At 33.3% G+C, this 17,975-nt stretch overlaps 1 protein-coding gene across 4 annotated transcripts in view; it reads left to right on the top strand.

Moving 5' to 3' along the window:
- Nucleotides 1-3,102: 3,102 nt before the first annotated feature.
- The window catches only part of LOC132720922 (transport and Golgi organization protein 1 homolog), a 42,185-nt gene continuing 27,312 nt past the window's right edge, over nt 3,103-17,975 (top strand). For 3 of the 4 annotated variants that reach the window (XM_060705168.1, XM_060705166.1, XM_060705165.1), the window contains exons 1-8: nt 3,104-3,314; nt 5,578-5,711; nt 6,216-6,305; nt 7,332-7,466; nt 8,017-8,253; nt 8,536-8,659; nt 9,768-10,157; nt 15,446-17,337. In XM_060705168.1, coding sequence (XP_060561151.1) covers nt 3,185-3,314; nt 5,578-5,711; nt 6,216-6,305; nt 7,332-7,466; nt 8,017-8,253; nt 8,536-8,659; nt 9,768-10,157; nt 15,446-17,337 — 3,132 coding nt within the window. In that variant the 5' untranslated portion in view covers nt 3,104-3,184. Of the gene's footprint in view, nt 3,315-5,577; nt 5,712-6,215; nt 6,306-7,331; nt 7,467-8,016; nt 8,254-8,535; nt 8,660-9,767; nt 10,158-15,445; nt 17,338-17,975 lie in introns of all 4 variants that reach the window. The other variant, XM_060705167.1, reaches the window with a different exon arrangement.

The following is a 17,975-nucleotide window of genomic DNA, read 5'->3' as shown; positions in this document are numbered from 1 at the left end:
AATTTTGAGTAGAAATCATAATTTTGTTTATGTTGATTGTTAGCTGAATAGTACTTTATGTTTCTTACCAAAAATTAATGGGAAAACGTTTTTCATTAGATTGTTATTGCAGATTATTTAAAGGCTACTCATTTCTGAAAAAGAGCCCTCATACACCCTAGCTTCAGTTCATAAAAGTGGCCATAACTCGATTTCCGTACAGTAAAGTTTGTTCAAATTTTGCATACAGGTGTACTTTAAGGTATATATCTGACCTATGATATAAATTTTTCAGTTCCTTATAGTGCCCGTTAGGGTAGTAATACCTTAACACAACAACTGAAGACATTAGGTTTTATTTATATATTTATTCATGGCGTAAACAGTAATATTCTTAGTACACAATAAATATTCAGGGCAATAACAAAGATCCTTAATTAACTCGGTGTTAAATAGTAATATCTGGACAATGAGATGTTAATTGCCTTTTTGTATCTATAGTTCCCATAAAGTTTTGTTGAAATCAATAAAACAGTGGCAAAGAAATAGCAATATTGCTCTATATGTATACTACATAACTAAACAAGGGCCATAACTCTGTAGCGAAGGGTCTGGTCTGAACCAGGCAACAAATTATGCACATCTCATCTTGGTATTAATGGTTCCCATAAAGTTTAATTGAATTCATGCCAGTAGTTGCAGAGATTTTAGTAGCATGGAAACAATTATTGCTCTATATGCATACTGCATAACTATATGATATCCGCATCCCCTCTTGGTTTTGAAGGTTCCATAAAGTTTGCCCTATATGCAAACTGCATAACTAATCAAGGGCCATACCTCTGAGTTAAAGTGTCTGACCGGAACAAGGCCATGATAAATTATGCTCATCTCCTCTTGGTATTGAAAGTTCCAATAAAGTTTCGTTGAATTCCAGCCAGTAGTTGCAGAGAAGTAGCACGGAAACGATTATTGCTCTCTATGCATACTGCATAACTAATCAAGGGCTATAACTCTGAGTAAAAGTGTCTGACCAGAACAAGGCGACAAAATGCACATCTCCTTTTGGTATTGAAGGTTCCCATAAAGTTTCGTTGAATTCCAGCCAGTAGTTGCAGAGAAGTAGCGCAGATTAACGATTATTGCTCTATTATGCATACTGCATAACTAATCAACGGCCATAACTCTGAGTTAAAGTGTCTGATCTGAACAAGCTAACAATATGCGCATCTCCTCTTGGTATTGAAGGTTCCCATAAAGTTTCGTTGAATTCCAGCCAATAGTTGCAGAGAAGTAGCGCTGAAACGATTTTTGCTCTATATGCATAATGCATAACTAATCAAGGGCCATAACTCTGAGTTAAAAGGTCTGACTGTAACAAGGGGACAATATGCGCATCTCCTCTTGATATTGATGATTCCGATAAAGTTTCATTGAATTCCAGCCAGTAGTTGCAGAGAACTAGCCCGGAAACGAAATTCGGATGGACTGATTGACGGAAGGACAACGCCAAAACAATATCCCCCTCCCGATTCCATTGGCGGGGGATAAAAATAAGTTAAAGTAACATAAATTTCAATTATAATAATTCTGAAATGAAGCACTCAACATTATGAAGTCTACATGTAGGGGTATGTGCAGCATGGCCTGGTGTTGACCAGCCATTTATAATTGGCACACTGGCCAGGGCATTTTCACCATATCAGCTGAGGTCAAAATAAGGCCCTTATTCCCAATCCAAAATAGCCTCATTTTTCCCAATTTCAAAAAAAAAAACACAAAAAAAAAAATAATAAAAAAACAAACAAAAAACACCCCCCAAAAATAACATTTCTCAACTGTGACCCAAAAAATCAAATTATTTCAACTTCTGTGAATAATTAAACTATTTTGACTTATTTCTTATAAAGAAGTCACGTGACAGGTTATAATTTAACACAAATGTTAAAAGACTAGAAAAAGTCATGTATAAGGTAGATTTTTAATTTTTTCAAATTTGACATGTCAAATAATTTTTCCTAATTTATGCCAGTGGCCTTTTCGAAATTATTTAGAAAAGGCCCTGCTGGCATAAAATTTCATACAGAACTGTTAAAATCTGATACAATGTTTCCATATATGCCGAAACCTAGCCAGAATAGTATCATACAATTTCTTTTCAATCCCAAAATAAGTAATGTAATTGAAATTACTATTCAGTGTAATTTTGAAACAAAGAAAACATTCATCTGTCAAACGTAAAAAATAATTCAATTTGTCAAAAGAATTGAATAGGGGATATACTATTCTTCGGTCCGGTAGCTTCTGGTTTCTCCCGGTCTATTTTGTCTGGTATTTACTAGAGACCGGCAAATAGTATCATATTTACTGACCCTGTCAGTGCTGATCTTCTGATAATTATTAGTCAAAATGGGTCGATTTTTCAGCATTAACTAGAACTCCGCGAATCGGATTGGTCACCTTGTGAACAGTATAGTTCTCACATAAGCATTTTCTTCTTAAATGTAAGTTATTTATAAACACTGCTAAAGGGCAATAACTAAGAAAATAAGAAGTAATAAATGAAATAAATAATAATGATTAATAAAAGCAGAAAATGATAAAAACTGTCTGTCAGGAGCATAGGTGGTGGTGTTGGTAGTTTTCACTCCGGATCATGGCAGTAAGCCACATTGAATTAACCAGAGCACAGATCAGCCACTGCATCGTTTCTGGGCAGGCTCCCAAGCAGTTTACCAGTACTAGTTGCCTTCACTTTCGCAAGAAACTGATTACTTCTGTACATGCCTGATTCACAGTCAAACGCTCTACCTATTGAGCTAACCGGATGGCTTTGAGTGTCATGGCAATGTCATCAAGAATTATATACAGTAGCTCTGCTGTAGATCTACAAAATTGATCATTACAAGCCAAATTTGAAGGTCAGGGAAATAGTGTATTTAGAATATACAATGAAAAGAAGATTTAGTTTCAAGTTGAAAGCAGTAAATGCTGTGAGTTTGTTATCTTGAAACATGTTAACATAATTTCTAAAACGTGGAAATAAAAGTAAATGTTGCTTTTTATATTTCAAAACAAACCGGGTTTGTTGTAAAGTTCACGATAATTATTTTCTTACGGGACACCGCCGGGAATATCAAGGGAGACTACTCAGAAGTAATGGAGGACGAGAAATGAATTGAGCTGACGTGTACATATAAACTTGATGATGTTTGGGTCTATGATTTGCCGTCTTATCCTATCATTTGCCATTTTGTTAAATTTAGATATTTTTACATTAGCCAATGCAGATAAAATATCAGATAAGCGTCTCTGCGGAGATAGAAACTGCCAAAGTAAGTTCCCATATTTTTAAGCAAAAGTAAGACTTGTATTTTCCTCAAAATATACATTTCTCGATACGTTAGTTCATTCATTATCTTTTTTTTGTCAAGTAGACACATCAGAGATGGACTTTTACCAGTTTTAATGTTGAAATATAATGGAAAACGAAAATATTCACACTAAATTTGTTTCTTACTGTCTAGAAGTTGATACATGCTAAGATGCTTATGGTTTAATTTATACAAAAATAATTGAAGTGTGATTGTGTAGGCAGATGTAGACTTACATGTATAAGCTGATAGAGTATTGACACACTCAAATCCTGTAAGTAACCATTACTAGGCAACGAGTGTGTTAAATTTTTCTTGGTTGAAGAAACAACGTCTTGACGGTTGACCTAGTAGTAGTAGGGCCCCTTGTCCTTATTTGAAAGACTTTGCATTTGCAATTTAACAGTTTTTTATTTGTCAAAAAAGTGGTTTTGACTGATGTTAAAAAAAATGGGTTCAAATTTGCAGTAGATCTATACATGAAAATATTTTGGACTATGGCATGACCCTTACATTGCCTACTTAGTAAAGGATGAACAGTTTGACACTTTTAACAGACAGTCTTATTTGTACTGTCAAACCATTGGAAAAAGACATCGCCCGTCCAAATATTATCTTGATATCTCTTTGAAAAGACTAATTTAGTTGGACTAGCAGTGTTCCCATTCACGCACAAATGTACGTGAATCACGTATAATTTACAAAAATCACACATGAAATTACAACTAGGTGCGTGCATGCACATATAAAAATTGAAGTAAAACTGCCAAAAAATTATCCGCAAATTCACAGCACAAATCAATAATCTACTCATAAATCTTACAAGACCATAATTTAATCCGATCAGTCATAACTGAGGTCATAACTCGGGTTCCCAGCTATGCTATTTTTAGCTCATGGACTGGTTTATAATTATTAACGACGCTCTATATTAAAAGAAGTAACAAGTCTACATCCGGGCAATACAAATAAGCCGTCTGAAATATTAAATAATCGCAGGAAAAGTTATTGAAAATGGACGCAATTTAAATGAATGGTTCCATAAAAGCGATTCCAGCGAAAAATCGCTGACCCTTACTCAATCCTCTAGCGCAAATCAAGAACCAGGCCCTAGTGAAAATAGTGATGAACCCCCCAAAAAGAAACATTGCAAACGATTTCAGAACTCCTGGTTGTCCGAATTTTCATGGCTTAGATTTGACAAAGTCAACGGGGAAATGTTTTGTTTAACATGCGAGACATATGAAAAAAAACACTAAAAAAAGTCTGAAATCGGCGTTTACAATTGGGACTAATAATTTCCAGCGGTCAGCATTAGTTAGACACCAGAATTTGAGAAATGCGACGATCACAATGTGTCATGCAACACCAAAAAGCAACAATCTTACATGACTGCTGCTGTAAAAATAGTTCAGAAAAAATATGAACCAATATTAGAGGCACATATTCTGTGTAGTGTACCCCCAAAAATATGACCTAGGGGTAACATGTACCCTCAAATTTAAATTCTAGTGGGAACACTGACTAGTCCTGACAACACTGTTTATGTTATAACCTTGTGTAGTTCAGACGTTACTTTTACCAAGAAACAGTGCTAACATGCTATTTAAATAATTTCTATCAGTTTTTATCCTCTACCACATAGCAGCAAAAGATTATAGAAATGGCCTCTGCCTGTCAGTCTGTCCATCCATGACATTTTATGTCTCTGCCATAGCTTTTAACAAATGAAATGGTTCTATAATAACTCGGCACAAATGATCGCCATTATGAGACGATGTGCAGAGCACAACAACCAAGTCGCATCCACAAAGGTTGAGGTCATTGTTAAAAGTCCAATATAAAAAGTCCACATTTTGGGGCCGCCCTATAACTTTTAATCTAATGAAAAGTTTTTGAAATAACTTGGCACAAATGAATCACCATTAGGAGGTTTTCAGCAAAGTGCAATAACCAATTTGCTTACCCATAGGTCAAGGTCACATTTAAAGGTCAAATGTAAAAAGTCCATATTTTGTGTCATTATCATGCAAAAAGACTGACCTATATGATTTTATAATGTAAGTAAATGATTTTGAAAAATATAATAAAGTTGTTTACTGGCTTATATTCATGTGCAAGTAAATTGTCAATGAGTTCTTTTGACAGTCTTTGTAATCTGGCTTTACATTTGTTTTCTTTTTCTGTATAGCTATTTCACATTTATATTTTCATGTCATTTCAGCCATTGTTTCAAAAGCAAGAACTTTAGCAAGACACAAACCAACTGATCCTGCATTCCTGCCTTTTGAGAGAGGGGATTTGATAGATATTTATAGTAAATCTGCGGGCAGCAGACAAGATCTCTGGGGAGGACAGGTATGTACAACATATTATCGCAGGACAAGTCTTTGCCAACTGTCCAAGCTGAAATTTGGCCTATTAGACAAAATTATAATTTCATGTTATTATGGCTGCTTTAAATTAATAAAATACAATATCTCATAATTACATGTAAGTATATTTATGATATAACAATGTTAATGATTTTTTCTTTGTATGTACACTTTTGTTCAATATTTCTTAAAAAGGAATATATTTTTATTTTATATGACATTAATTTGTAATTTCAATTAAAAAATACAAAACCTTTTTCATTTTATCTAATATTGTATAATAGTTAATTTATGATATAACAATACTTATGAATTTTTCTTTGTATGCACACTTATTTAAATGTTCAATATTTCTTAAAAAGGAATATATTTATATAAGTGTATTTAGTATGACGTTTTGTAAATGTTATATTTGTAAGAAAAGTGTGTAACAGTAAGTTTGAAATGCCACATTTAGTATACATTATTGTATAATCATTTGTTTCAGTTGAATGGCAGACGAGGTTATTTTCCTCGTTCATTTGTTAGAGAATTTAAAGTTGAAAATCCAAACCCTCAGTTTGTCATAGATACAGAGGTCAGTATAGAATTAACATGGTTTCTAAAAACATATAGTTGTTTAATTGTTCACAGATATTGCAAGCATCTGCTTAATGAGATAAAATAGGTATATATTTGTTAAGTAAAAAAAGAAAATAATTCACACATTGCAAGCAACACTTATAGCCAAAGTAAATCATCGAAAAGAGGTCAAAATATGATATGGAAAAGGTAGCCCTTACTGTGTGAGTAGCGCAGTAGAAATATGGTGACAAATACTGCAAAATTGATCAGTAATCGCACATACGTGTAACATGGAAATTATTACTTTTCTCTTGAAACTTTTTTAATTTTCTTAAAAGCTCAGTTTATTTTTTTCTAAGTTTGATTTTCTTGAAATATTTTGACTTCTGGAGGTATGCAGCTTTTTATCAGCTACCTAAAGAATAGTGGCACAAGGTTACTTGCTATATCAGCCAAACACTTAGTTGAAATGTTTATTTGAAACTGCACACATATTTCAGAGATCATTATTAACTACAGGTGACTGTTGTTTTGCAAGAACAACAATTCTGAAATAAAATTTTACTGAATTGTTTCCCCTTTTTGTATGTGAAAATGTTTGTGTTGCATTCAAACACTGTACATAGATATACAATTGAAAGATTTTTTTCACTGACTTATTTATATGATTTGAAAAAAACAAAAACAAACCCAGCAATACATGTATGTAACCTTTGGTGTTAAATGGTACTTTGAAACCCTCAGAAAAGTTAAGGTTGGTAATGTGTTGAAAAAAAAATCCTTTTCTGCTGTCACCAATAACTTTGGATAATTGCCTCAATGGCCAATGATTCAATGAGAGATAAAAATGCTCAATTTTGTGACAAAAATACATATCATTCATTTATGTACATGTAAGTTAGCCTCTTATTAACACTACACACTGTAATGTGCTTAATAAATGTTTATGTAGTGATGCAAGAAAATATTTACCAATATTCAATATTTGATTGACTGTAAAAGGTTGAGTAATAATGTAAACATAACATCATATTACTAGCACCATGTACCATTGGAGGAAAGGATGCGAGGGACACAAGCACCATCTAATCCTCGTACAGTGAAACAAGATAACAGGCAACAAAACACTCCACAACAAGCTCATTCTGTACCAGTCATTGAAAAGAAAGAAGAGGTAAATCTTGGATTTTTTGTCAGACTGATAAAAAATGAATATACACATGTATACAGGTTTTCCTGCAGTATATGCTAAATTTGTTTGGACTTAAAAATCTTTATTGAAGACAGTGTGTCAGAAAGCACATATCATTATATTTTTGTCTTATAAGGACAAACAATGCAATCCATAAAGAAATTGATGCATGCTAGTGTATATCCTGTTATCTTCTATAATTTGGGGAAGTGGGGGGGGGGTCAGGATAGAGTGTTTTTTATCTGCTTTTGTCACAATTTAATATGCAAAATAACAGAGATGAATCAGGGCTGCAAATGACTTATGCTAACATATCAATGCAAGCCTTGAGGGTAACACACAGCCATTTTACAGATAACACATTAAAAAATTTGCCCTTTAAAAGGTGAAAAATTAATTGGAGAATTGCATAACACAACCAAGGCATGATTCAGTATATTCTGATTTTAGTACTCCTGTTTCATAACTTTTGTGTTAATTTCTATACCCTTCATAAACAAATAGATACACAGATGCATTTCTATCTTACCAGGAGTCCAAAGAGAGTGATAACAAAGTTATAGGTGAACCAGCGGATGAAACTGACATTGGAGATGAGACTGAACTTGCTGATGATGAACCTGAAGACCGGGGTACAGAGACTGGTTCCGAAGCTAATCTAGAATCTGGTTCTCAAGTTAATACAGAGACTGGGACCCAAAATAATGTTGAGACTGGTTCCGCTGTTAATACAGATCAATTGACTGAGAAAGAAACATCTGAGCAAAAGGTGAGTAATATTGTAATTCATGTTAAAATTGTGCATTTCTGTTGACTTTAGACTGTAATTTTTTCCCTTTTTGAGCTCAATATTGTAGATATTATATGTGAACAGTTTAGACTTCTATTGTAAGTCTCTGCATTTATTATAAAAATATGATAAATGGAAGTTTGCGTGTAGTAAAGACAGACTAAACATGCCTTCAAAATAACATGCTTATAAATTTTAAAAATATGCTTATTCTAAAGAATATTAAGAAGAAATTAATGAAGTGTAAAATTATTTTCATAGGATGAAGGAAAAGAAACAAATGATGTTAAGGAAGATCCGACTGAGGTAGATGAAACTGAACTTAATGATGAAGACACTGAAATAGATGAGACAGAAACAGATGAAACTGAACTTGAAGATGATGGTAAATACTGAGTGATAGAAGTCTATTCTGACATAAAAAGTGATGTTCTTTTTTATATGCCTGAAAAGGCATATTATGTTATACCCCCTGGCGTCTGTCTGTCTGTCAGTCTGCATTCACAGGACAGTAATTATGTGGCTAGAGGGACAATGGGTAACTGTTCTTTCTCTTTGATGTCATTCATTCTGTAATGCTTTTATGTGGCTATATTCTTTTGTGTGGCTAAAAAGAACAATAGAGAGAACAGTAGAGTAGCCACATTGACCCACAATATTCAAACTTCATAGGATGATTGTTCATATTGGGTAGAAGACCCCTATTGATTTTGGGGTCACAAGGTCAAAGGTCAAGGTCACTATTACCTTAATACTGAAAACAGTTTCCGGAGCATAACTTAAGTTCCATTTGGCCCACAGTATTCAAACTTCATAGGATGATTGTCCATATTTTTATGTTTTAATAGTTAAATTCTGTGATAGATAACAATTTTATAATTTGTCCTAGACTATTTTTCAACCACCACCACTGAATCAAACAAAAAATGTGACAAAAAACAACTTTTCAGTTATAGATAAGTCAATGAAAATGTAATATTCATGTAGGTGAAAGTCCTTAGGTATAGGACTAACACAAATAATGTTACATACTGGTGCTTAACCCATGAAAACAAATTCTCTGGCAATGCATTCATCCCCTTGCTGACTTTTTTAAAGTACCAGATTATAAGCTGCACTGGTTTATATCAAGCAGATGTCAATGTTTTATTAAGATGTATTCAAATCGTTAACATGCAGTGCTTTTGTTCTTTCACAGTGTGTGTTACATGCTTGTTTCACTTAAATGTATCAGCGTGTTTTTTCCACAGATGGGGAAGAGGTTCGTCCCTTAAATTTTGGGGAAAATAACACAGTTTTTGTACATAAGGGGAAGTGAAAGCATAGTGTAAATTAAACTCTAAGGGAGAACTGAATGATTAAAAAAAAACATTTCCAGAAGGAGAGGATACCTGTAAACAGCCCTAGTTCTAACAGGTAACAAAGCCCTGAAACTCTTCATAAATCAGCATAAACTTTTATAAGTTCTGTAGGTCATATATTTTATGATTTAGATGATCATGTCCCAGATGAGGAAGTTAAAAAGACAGTGGAAGAGAAGCATGAAGATGGCTTTATTGATATAGACAAACTCCCAGTAGACACATCCACTGATATTGAAGATGACATTGATCTAGATGCCATTAAAGAAGCATTGTCTGCTGAGGGAAGTGAAATAAAAGAACAAGAAGAAGTGGATAGTGAAAAGAAAGAAAACATTGATGAAATGCAAAAGGGACCAGAACAGACAGATGAACCAGTTGATAAAGGAGAAGAAATTGACTTCAGTAGAGAACAAACAGTTGAAGAGAAAGACGGTAAGAAGGAAGGAGAAACGGAGATAGAAGATAATACAGACATTGATGATGGTGAAGGAGGATCCATGTTTGGAAGTATTTGGTCAGGTGAGCCTTTTTATTTTTTTATTTTTATAATATTTATATGTAAGGGTTTATGAATAAAAAAAAAACAATATTCCAATATAATATTGTAGTCTTCATTTTCAGTGCTCCAATTTATTCCAAGAGGTAGCTCTCTGTATTTATTTTTTTAAGCAGGAAGGAAAAATATACCCTTTGAATATCATACATCTACAAAAAGGCATGTGGCACTTGATGGCATTGTTTATATTTTATTAAAAAAAACATTATTTTTTGGTAATTTTGGTGAAGGATATTTTTGTTTCATTTAGAATTTTGTAATTATTACACCTTTATGCTTTGCATGGTTAAATTGCAAAGCTTTAAGATTTTGTACATAGGCAATACATTATGTGCATTATAATACAACATAAGTTGTTTAAGTGCAAATGCATATAAATTAATTCAGCATGCCAGAAATTCTATTCCAATTCTTCTTGAAGAGTATGTTTAACCAATTAAAGCGGAAAAACAAGAGTCCTTTATTTTTCTTTAGTTTATATAACCAAAAATGAAGGTAGATTGCTTAGCAATGTTCATTGTTAGTTTTTTTATTTCTTTGTCATTTATTTATCCTTATATGTTCCTGGTTTTACAGATAAATCTGAAGGTAAGATAGAAGTGAATGAGGGTATAGATATTAATCATTTAACACACAGTGAACAGGCTGTAAATATCCCAAACCCTGATATTAACACTGGTGATCATATTGAAAAATCTGAAACTGAGAGTATGAAATCTGGCGATGGTTCTTTGCATGAAAATATTTATGATAAGGAAGATAAGGGTTTGGAAAAGAAAGATATTGAATTAAATGATGATAGTAAAGGTAAAGATATGATAGTCGATAAAGATAAAACTAAAGATATTGAAGATGAAAACTATATGGAAAAAAATGGTACAGGTACTGTAGAAAATAAAGATGTGGACATTGATAGGGAAGATGTGTTAAGAAAAAATTTCGAAACCAGTAATAATACGGAAAGTAATAAATTGACAGAAGTGTCTGAAACTAGTGATGAGAATGTAAAAAATGATGCAGATGGATCAAAACATATTGAAGATGCTCAGAACAATGGTAAAAATGACCAAGATGATGAAAATGAAGACCATGATGATGGTGTAAGAAGAAGAAGAAGATGATGATGATTATCTTTTCAATGATAAAGATAAGGATGACCTTGATGAAAAAGATAATAACATTGATTTGTCAGTGTCTGGCCATCATAGTAAAGATAAAGAGCAAAAAGAAAAAGAATCTTTGGAACCTGAAATAAAAAGGGATGAAAATCAACCTCCAGATGATATATTAAATGGTGTAGAAAATGGTAATTTGCATTTAAAAGATATATTGAAATCATCTATACCAGAGGGAAATGATGTCCATCAATATGTTGTTGAACATGTTGCCTCAGATACTCCAGTTCCTTTATCTGAATCTTTAGGAACTGACTCATTAAGTATAGAAGCAAATCACATTGTTGATAAAGGTATAGGTGACTTACCAGATTCTCAAGAGGGTAATAGTAAAGATATTAGTAAAGATGGAATGAAATTAGAAGTTAATTACGGCGATGGTGTTGTTTTTGGGGAGACAGCAGATGGATCCAAAAAGCAGGTAGCTGACAGTGAAGGTAAAGAGACTGTTCTGCCTGAAAATGAGAATGAAGATAAGGACAGTTTAACAATTAAGTCTGATCTAGATCTGAAAGACAAGACTGAACTTACTCAGTCCAAAGATGATGATAAACTAACAGACAACAAAGAAAATATCAATGCTGCTGGACAATTCATTGATAGTGGTGCTAATGAAATAGTCTCTGACAACAAGACACAAGTGCAAGACACAGTAAAAGATGCAGATACTAGTCAAGGATTGAAATCTTCAGATACTAAAGAAGATCCTGAGGGTATTGATAACAAAAAAGATTCTTATGAACAAGATGTAAAAAACATTGACCTTGGTATTCATAAAATTGAAAACAAAGATAAAAGCACTACAAATGATAATGGTAAGGAAGAAAATATTGAGGGCATACATGACAGTAGAAAAAGTACTGATGAAATTGACAATAGTGGAACACATATTGAAAAGAACTCTGAAGAACTCTCAAAAACAGACTTGAAACAAAATGATACTAAAGGTTTTGAAGAAGACAGCGATCACAAGACAATAGGAACAGAACAGTATGAAGATGGTAGCCTTAAAACAGAAAACAATGAAGAGAAGGCAACTGATGAGATCATAAATACTGGAATTGAGCAGGATATAGATATGGGACAGGATACTGGGACTGAAAAGAAGGCAACAGTTACTGGAGAAGAAAGTGATCTTGTCAAAGACACTGGAGACATAATAGATGAAGGTTTGTTTCACAGTGTGGCTAGAGCTGTTGTGCTGCGTGTTCTCACCTTTTTATATATTGGTTTCTCTAACGCTTATTGGATTGGTTCTCACTTTTAATCACTAATTAATTAACCAATTACCCTTTTTCAAACTGTTAGATTTGAGTTCTTTCTATGCTAGGAGAAATATTTGTAGTCTTTAACTCTGAACCTGCTGAGTTTGTGTAAGGGATTTGCCCTGCTTTGAATTTGGAATAGTCCATTTAGAAATGAAAGGGATTTCAATATCAAAAATACAGAAGTTGAGCTACCATAGTATAGAGACTGGTAGCCTGCACTTTGGACCTACCTCAAAATTCCGTAAGTGCCGGTTGGCCTGACTCTATACTAGTGGCAGAGGCAAATCACTTTTTCTTTCAACAGGTAAAGGAGTTAAACATTTAGTATACTGTTTTACATTTAGAATAAAAAAAGAAAAGAACTCTGATGAATTACATCAAATTTTATGACCTTCATTCAGTATAATCATATAGCTTTTGTATATAGTATTAACAGGCAATATATGCTCTGAAATGCAGTTACTGTAGCATAGAAAACTCTCTTTTAAAGCAACATGCCACCAAATTGGGCAAGATGATTTTAATGGAAAAATAAATAATGAGAACGACATAAACTTTGCTTGAGAAATGTGTTTTTGATCCTTTAGAATACGTGCTGATATAGGCAAATTACATGCAAATTTCATATTTTACTTTTCAAGTGCTTGAGGCTTGCAAAGTTCACCTGATTTGTGTATTTTGGTCTTACTTTATTATTTCAAAACATAGTATTTATATTTGTAAAACATAACAATAATCTGGAGGTGTGCTGCTTTAATGTACATTTTACTTACGGTAGGTAAACATAACATTTTCTGATCTTCAGTTTCCTTACATAGTGTCTTTGTTAATTCTTGCACCACTGATAAAACTAGTGAAATCGTTGATAAGTTCAAAGTGAAATTTTATAAGATATTTTATTTGTACACTTCTTTTTCTTAGGATTGTAGGAACTTTGATTAATCAGACTTTATGTAGATGTAGGTGAACTTTTCCTAGCAACAAACCCACCTGTGTCTGTATATAAATCATGGATACTTACTTTATAACAGCGTAGTTGTTGTTATAACAGCGTAATGAATTAATTGTATAAGTATTGGTAATGATGATTTGAGAAAAAGGGCATTCAGCTATTGGATTCTAAAAGATTAAACAAATACAAAGAACTTGGTTATATTTTATATCAATCTCTCTCAAGAAAGCAGATTCGTTAGATAGGTGGAAGATTTTTAAGATATTTTTTGGTCGGACCACAAGACCCTGAAGACTATTGTCAATTCGTGAGAGGTATCTGGTTAATGCGTGAAAGCTATCTGGTTGATTCGTGAGAGATATCTGGTTGATTCGTGAGAGATATCTGGTTGATTCGTGAGAGATATCTGGTTGATTCGTGAGAGATGTCTGGTTGATTCGTGAGAGATATCTGGTTGATTCGTGAGAGATATCTGGTTGATTCGTGAGAGATATCTGGTTGATTCGTGAGAGATATCTAGTGTGCTTGCTTCAGATTTATGAAACCCAGATTTGTAATTGAATTTAAGCTTTTATATTCTATCCCCATTTGAGAAAGACATAATATTATATTGCTGCATAAGATTTAGAAAAAAGAAGATTTGTGCTACATTCCATAGTTAGATGATGTACAGTTTCTGTAGATAGATCAATTCTATTATAGAATTAGTATGAATATTTTATATAAGTCATATTATGTACACCTAGAATAGACCATCTTTACTTGTTTAAAATATGTCTAGTATAGTTACACACTATCCAATTGAAACTCTTAGTCCATACCCTGTGACTGGTGTGGCAGAGACTGATGGTTTAAACTGCAGTAAAGACTCTGCAGCAGGTACAGTGAGATAGTAAAATATCTGCTTAATGCCCTGCTTTGTTGTTAAGATGTGTCCTTGCTACATTTGTATTTTGACACCAAAATGAAACCACTGCATTAACCCATAGTGTGTGGTCATGCAGATTGTAAAATCTTGTCTCTTTCCTGGCTCTGACTGGTTTAAATGGGCTGGGGTTGCAATTGGCTGGTGCATTACTGCTTATAAGATACAACATATGTTACTTTACCTTTTAGATTGAAAAAAAATCTCCAAAAAACCTGTATTTACAAGTAATTAAACTTGCTTAACCAATGCAAATGTAGTTGCTTTAAGATAACAAATAAATATACTGTTTGCATGTACAGTATGCATGATTTTACATTTGTATTTTATATTTTATACACACATGTTAATAATGTATGCATATTAATAATTGTATACATATTAATCACACTATTATTTGTAACAGAAATGTATTATTTATACAGAATATCTATAGAATAACTGCCTATAGCTGATGAATATGGCTTGAATCAGCCAGTTTAAACAGATAAAAGTGAAATCAGAATTCAGTTTTAACACTAGTGGCAGGAGGAAAAAAATTAATGTATAACATACATGCAAAAAGCAGATACTGAATTTTTTCTTTAACAATGGTGATATTTTAATTATATGAAACAGTTTCAGAGACACTAAGAAAATTATATGAAACAGTTTCAGAGACACTTAGAAAATATTGCATTTATTGACATCATTAAGAAATCAAAAGGCATTTTATGTTTTCGTTATTTCAGTTTTTCTTTAGATATTGTACTAGAGTAATTTTGAGAATGTGATAATGTATTTTACTTGCCTACTCTATTTTTGTCTTTACCAAGTATAGTTTGATTAAATATTTGATTTGAAATGTAAAATGAATACATATGTTGTAGTATATTTTATAAATTATAATAACAAAGATCTTATCATTTATGTTATTCTCTTTCTATTCCAGCTGTTGTAAGTCCATTTCAAAAGAAAGAGGCAGAAAATGTAGAAACCAAGAAAGTAGATAATGAAGAAAATAAAAATGTTGATGAACCTCTAGTTGATCTTGGTACCCAAACAGTCGATAACACTGTTGAAGATAATAAAAGTGGTGATACTGCAGAAGGTGAGAAACCAGCTGATGGGATACCAACTGATGATAAAGGTACAGAAGAGAATGTAAAGTTTGAGAGTAGTGAACAAGATAATATAGAAAAAAATGAGGCAGATAAAAATGCTGAACAAATACTGGACAATTTCGAAAGGACCTTAGAAGCAATGGCTGATGTAAAAGAAGATGTCAAAGATGTCAATTTGGAAAATATGGAAGGTGATAAAGATGATTTGAAGTTTGTTGATAGCCATGGAGATGTTATTCAAGACCATTTAGAAAATGAAAAAGAGAAAGTTGATATAAAACAAATGGAAGAGATCAAAGTGCCTGAACCCAATGTTAATGAAATGGAACAGAGTAAAGATTTTGATGGAGAAAGACCACAGGTGGATAGTAACTCTGAAGACATTATAAATTTACGAAAAGAAATAGATGATAAGAAAATGGTAGATTTTGAAAAGCTTGCATCTGGAATGATGTCAATTTTGGCCACACCTACTTATGATGAATCAAAAACAGAATTTCCTTCAGCTCGTCCAGATGAAATTGTTGATGAAAACCTTGGTAGAGGAGAAGGCACTACACAAGTGATTAATACTGAAGCAGAAATAAGTGAAACAAAAATATCAGTTGATTCAGTGACTCAGACTGTGCAAGAAACTTTGATAGAAGAGGCTGATAGGAATGAACCAGTCAAAGATGATACAAGAGGTGGTGGTGTTGTGATAGATGGTACCACATTCGATGCTGATTACTTTGGAGATGAAATGACAACAGCCAATGACCAAGCAACAGAACAAATATACTCAACCCCATCTGTGGTTGACAATATGGTACAGACACCTTTACACAAAATAGAACCAACAAAACTTTTTGATGCACCATTGGAAACTGAGCAAACTTTGCTTCCACCTGGTACACAACAGCCTGTAGACAATGGAGATAACAAGATACCTTATAATCAACAAGAGGAGCAGACTTCTACAGTGATACCTGAAAATATACATGCAACAGAAACAGTAAAAGAGGAACCAGTAGGCCAAGAGTCCCTAGATGTAAGCGTCCTTGGGACATCTTTTGGATATGCCACTCAAAAAGTTGAAGAGATCCAAACACAGCCTATTGAAAGTATAATAGTTGATTCTCAAACACAAGCTGTTGACAACAACGAAACTGTAGCTAGTGATATTGTACAAGACATGGTACAACCATCTCTGGATCAGAATGCCTACAGTACTGAAGCATTCATTTCAAGAAAACCACTTTCGACCGAGTCAGCTTCTGCTGAAGCCAGTACAGAGACAGAATTACCAAATCAAGGAATTAATACAGAAAGTCAGCAAGTAGATCAAGGTGGAGTTGAAACTAAACAAGGCCTTGATCAGAATAATAACCAAGTAATTGACGGAAAGGAAGAAACAAAACCTCTAACTGATGATAATAATAATCAGCTTGGCCTCGGACAAGAAGGAATCAAACAAACAACTGATCTGAATAACAATATACCTGATAAAGATGGTATGAACAGTCAAGATGGCTGGACAGACTTGTCTAGAGAAGGCAGTACAGAGGATACTGTTACAGCTCCAACTACTGACTTTCCTGAGCAGCTTGATCCGTACAGTGGTGTTGATCATTTATATACCAGAAAGGTTCCGGACCCAGATCTGGATGAAGAACTTCGACTACCTGATGACAATTTTATGAAGATGCTGGAACCATATCTAAAGTCTATGATTAATATGGTAAGTGGAGTACATTGTAGTTAATATTTGGTGTTTACACATGGTATGGGGGTTAGTAATTGGTAGTATTTTTAATCATGGTCTGAATGAGTTTTTTTCCCAAATGATTTAATGTAAGACATTTTGGAAATTTATGAAATTGTAAGATAGCTAACATGTGATATGAAACGAATATTGAAGTTGCATTGTTAACCAGATGTAAACTTAAAAAGGTTTGAAACGAAAGAAACGAGATAAATGGTTAATTGGAAATTAGAAATTGTTATTATTGAATCCATGACCAGTTTAACAGAGCTTAAGTTACCCTCCATCGTTGTCCTATGTCAGACACCTTCTGTCTGTCTGCAGCCAATTTGATCACCAGAAACTGCAGATTCTCCACTGGTACACGCAAAAGGTAACTGAAAATATTTAATACTTATATATGGATAGAGGCAGAGGAGCAATGCACAACGTTATCTCATGTAAAATTCTGATTCATGCAACAGAACAGTCTGAAGAACATGGCAAATTTAAACATACTGGACATCTGATACATCAAAAAGTAAGAGAAAATCAAGTCTATGAAATATAATATGGGTGATTGGCAAATCTGGAGATGTATGCACACAAGATCTTCTAGTTAGAAATATCTGATG

This window comes from Ruditapes philippinarum, unplaced genomic scaffold (assembly GCF_026571515.1).
Source record: "Ruditapes philippinarum isolate M1 unplaced genomic scaffold, ASM2657151v2 ctg715_1_1_1_1, whole genome shotgun sequence".
In the NCBI taxonomy this organism is placed as follows: Eukaryota; Metazoa; Mollusca; class Bivalvia; order Venerida; family Veneridae; genus Ruditapes; species Ruditapes philippinarum.
Note: the sequence above shows the minus strand (reverse complement) of the source record. Positions and strands in the feature narration are given on the sequence as shown.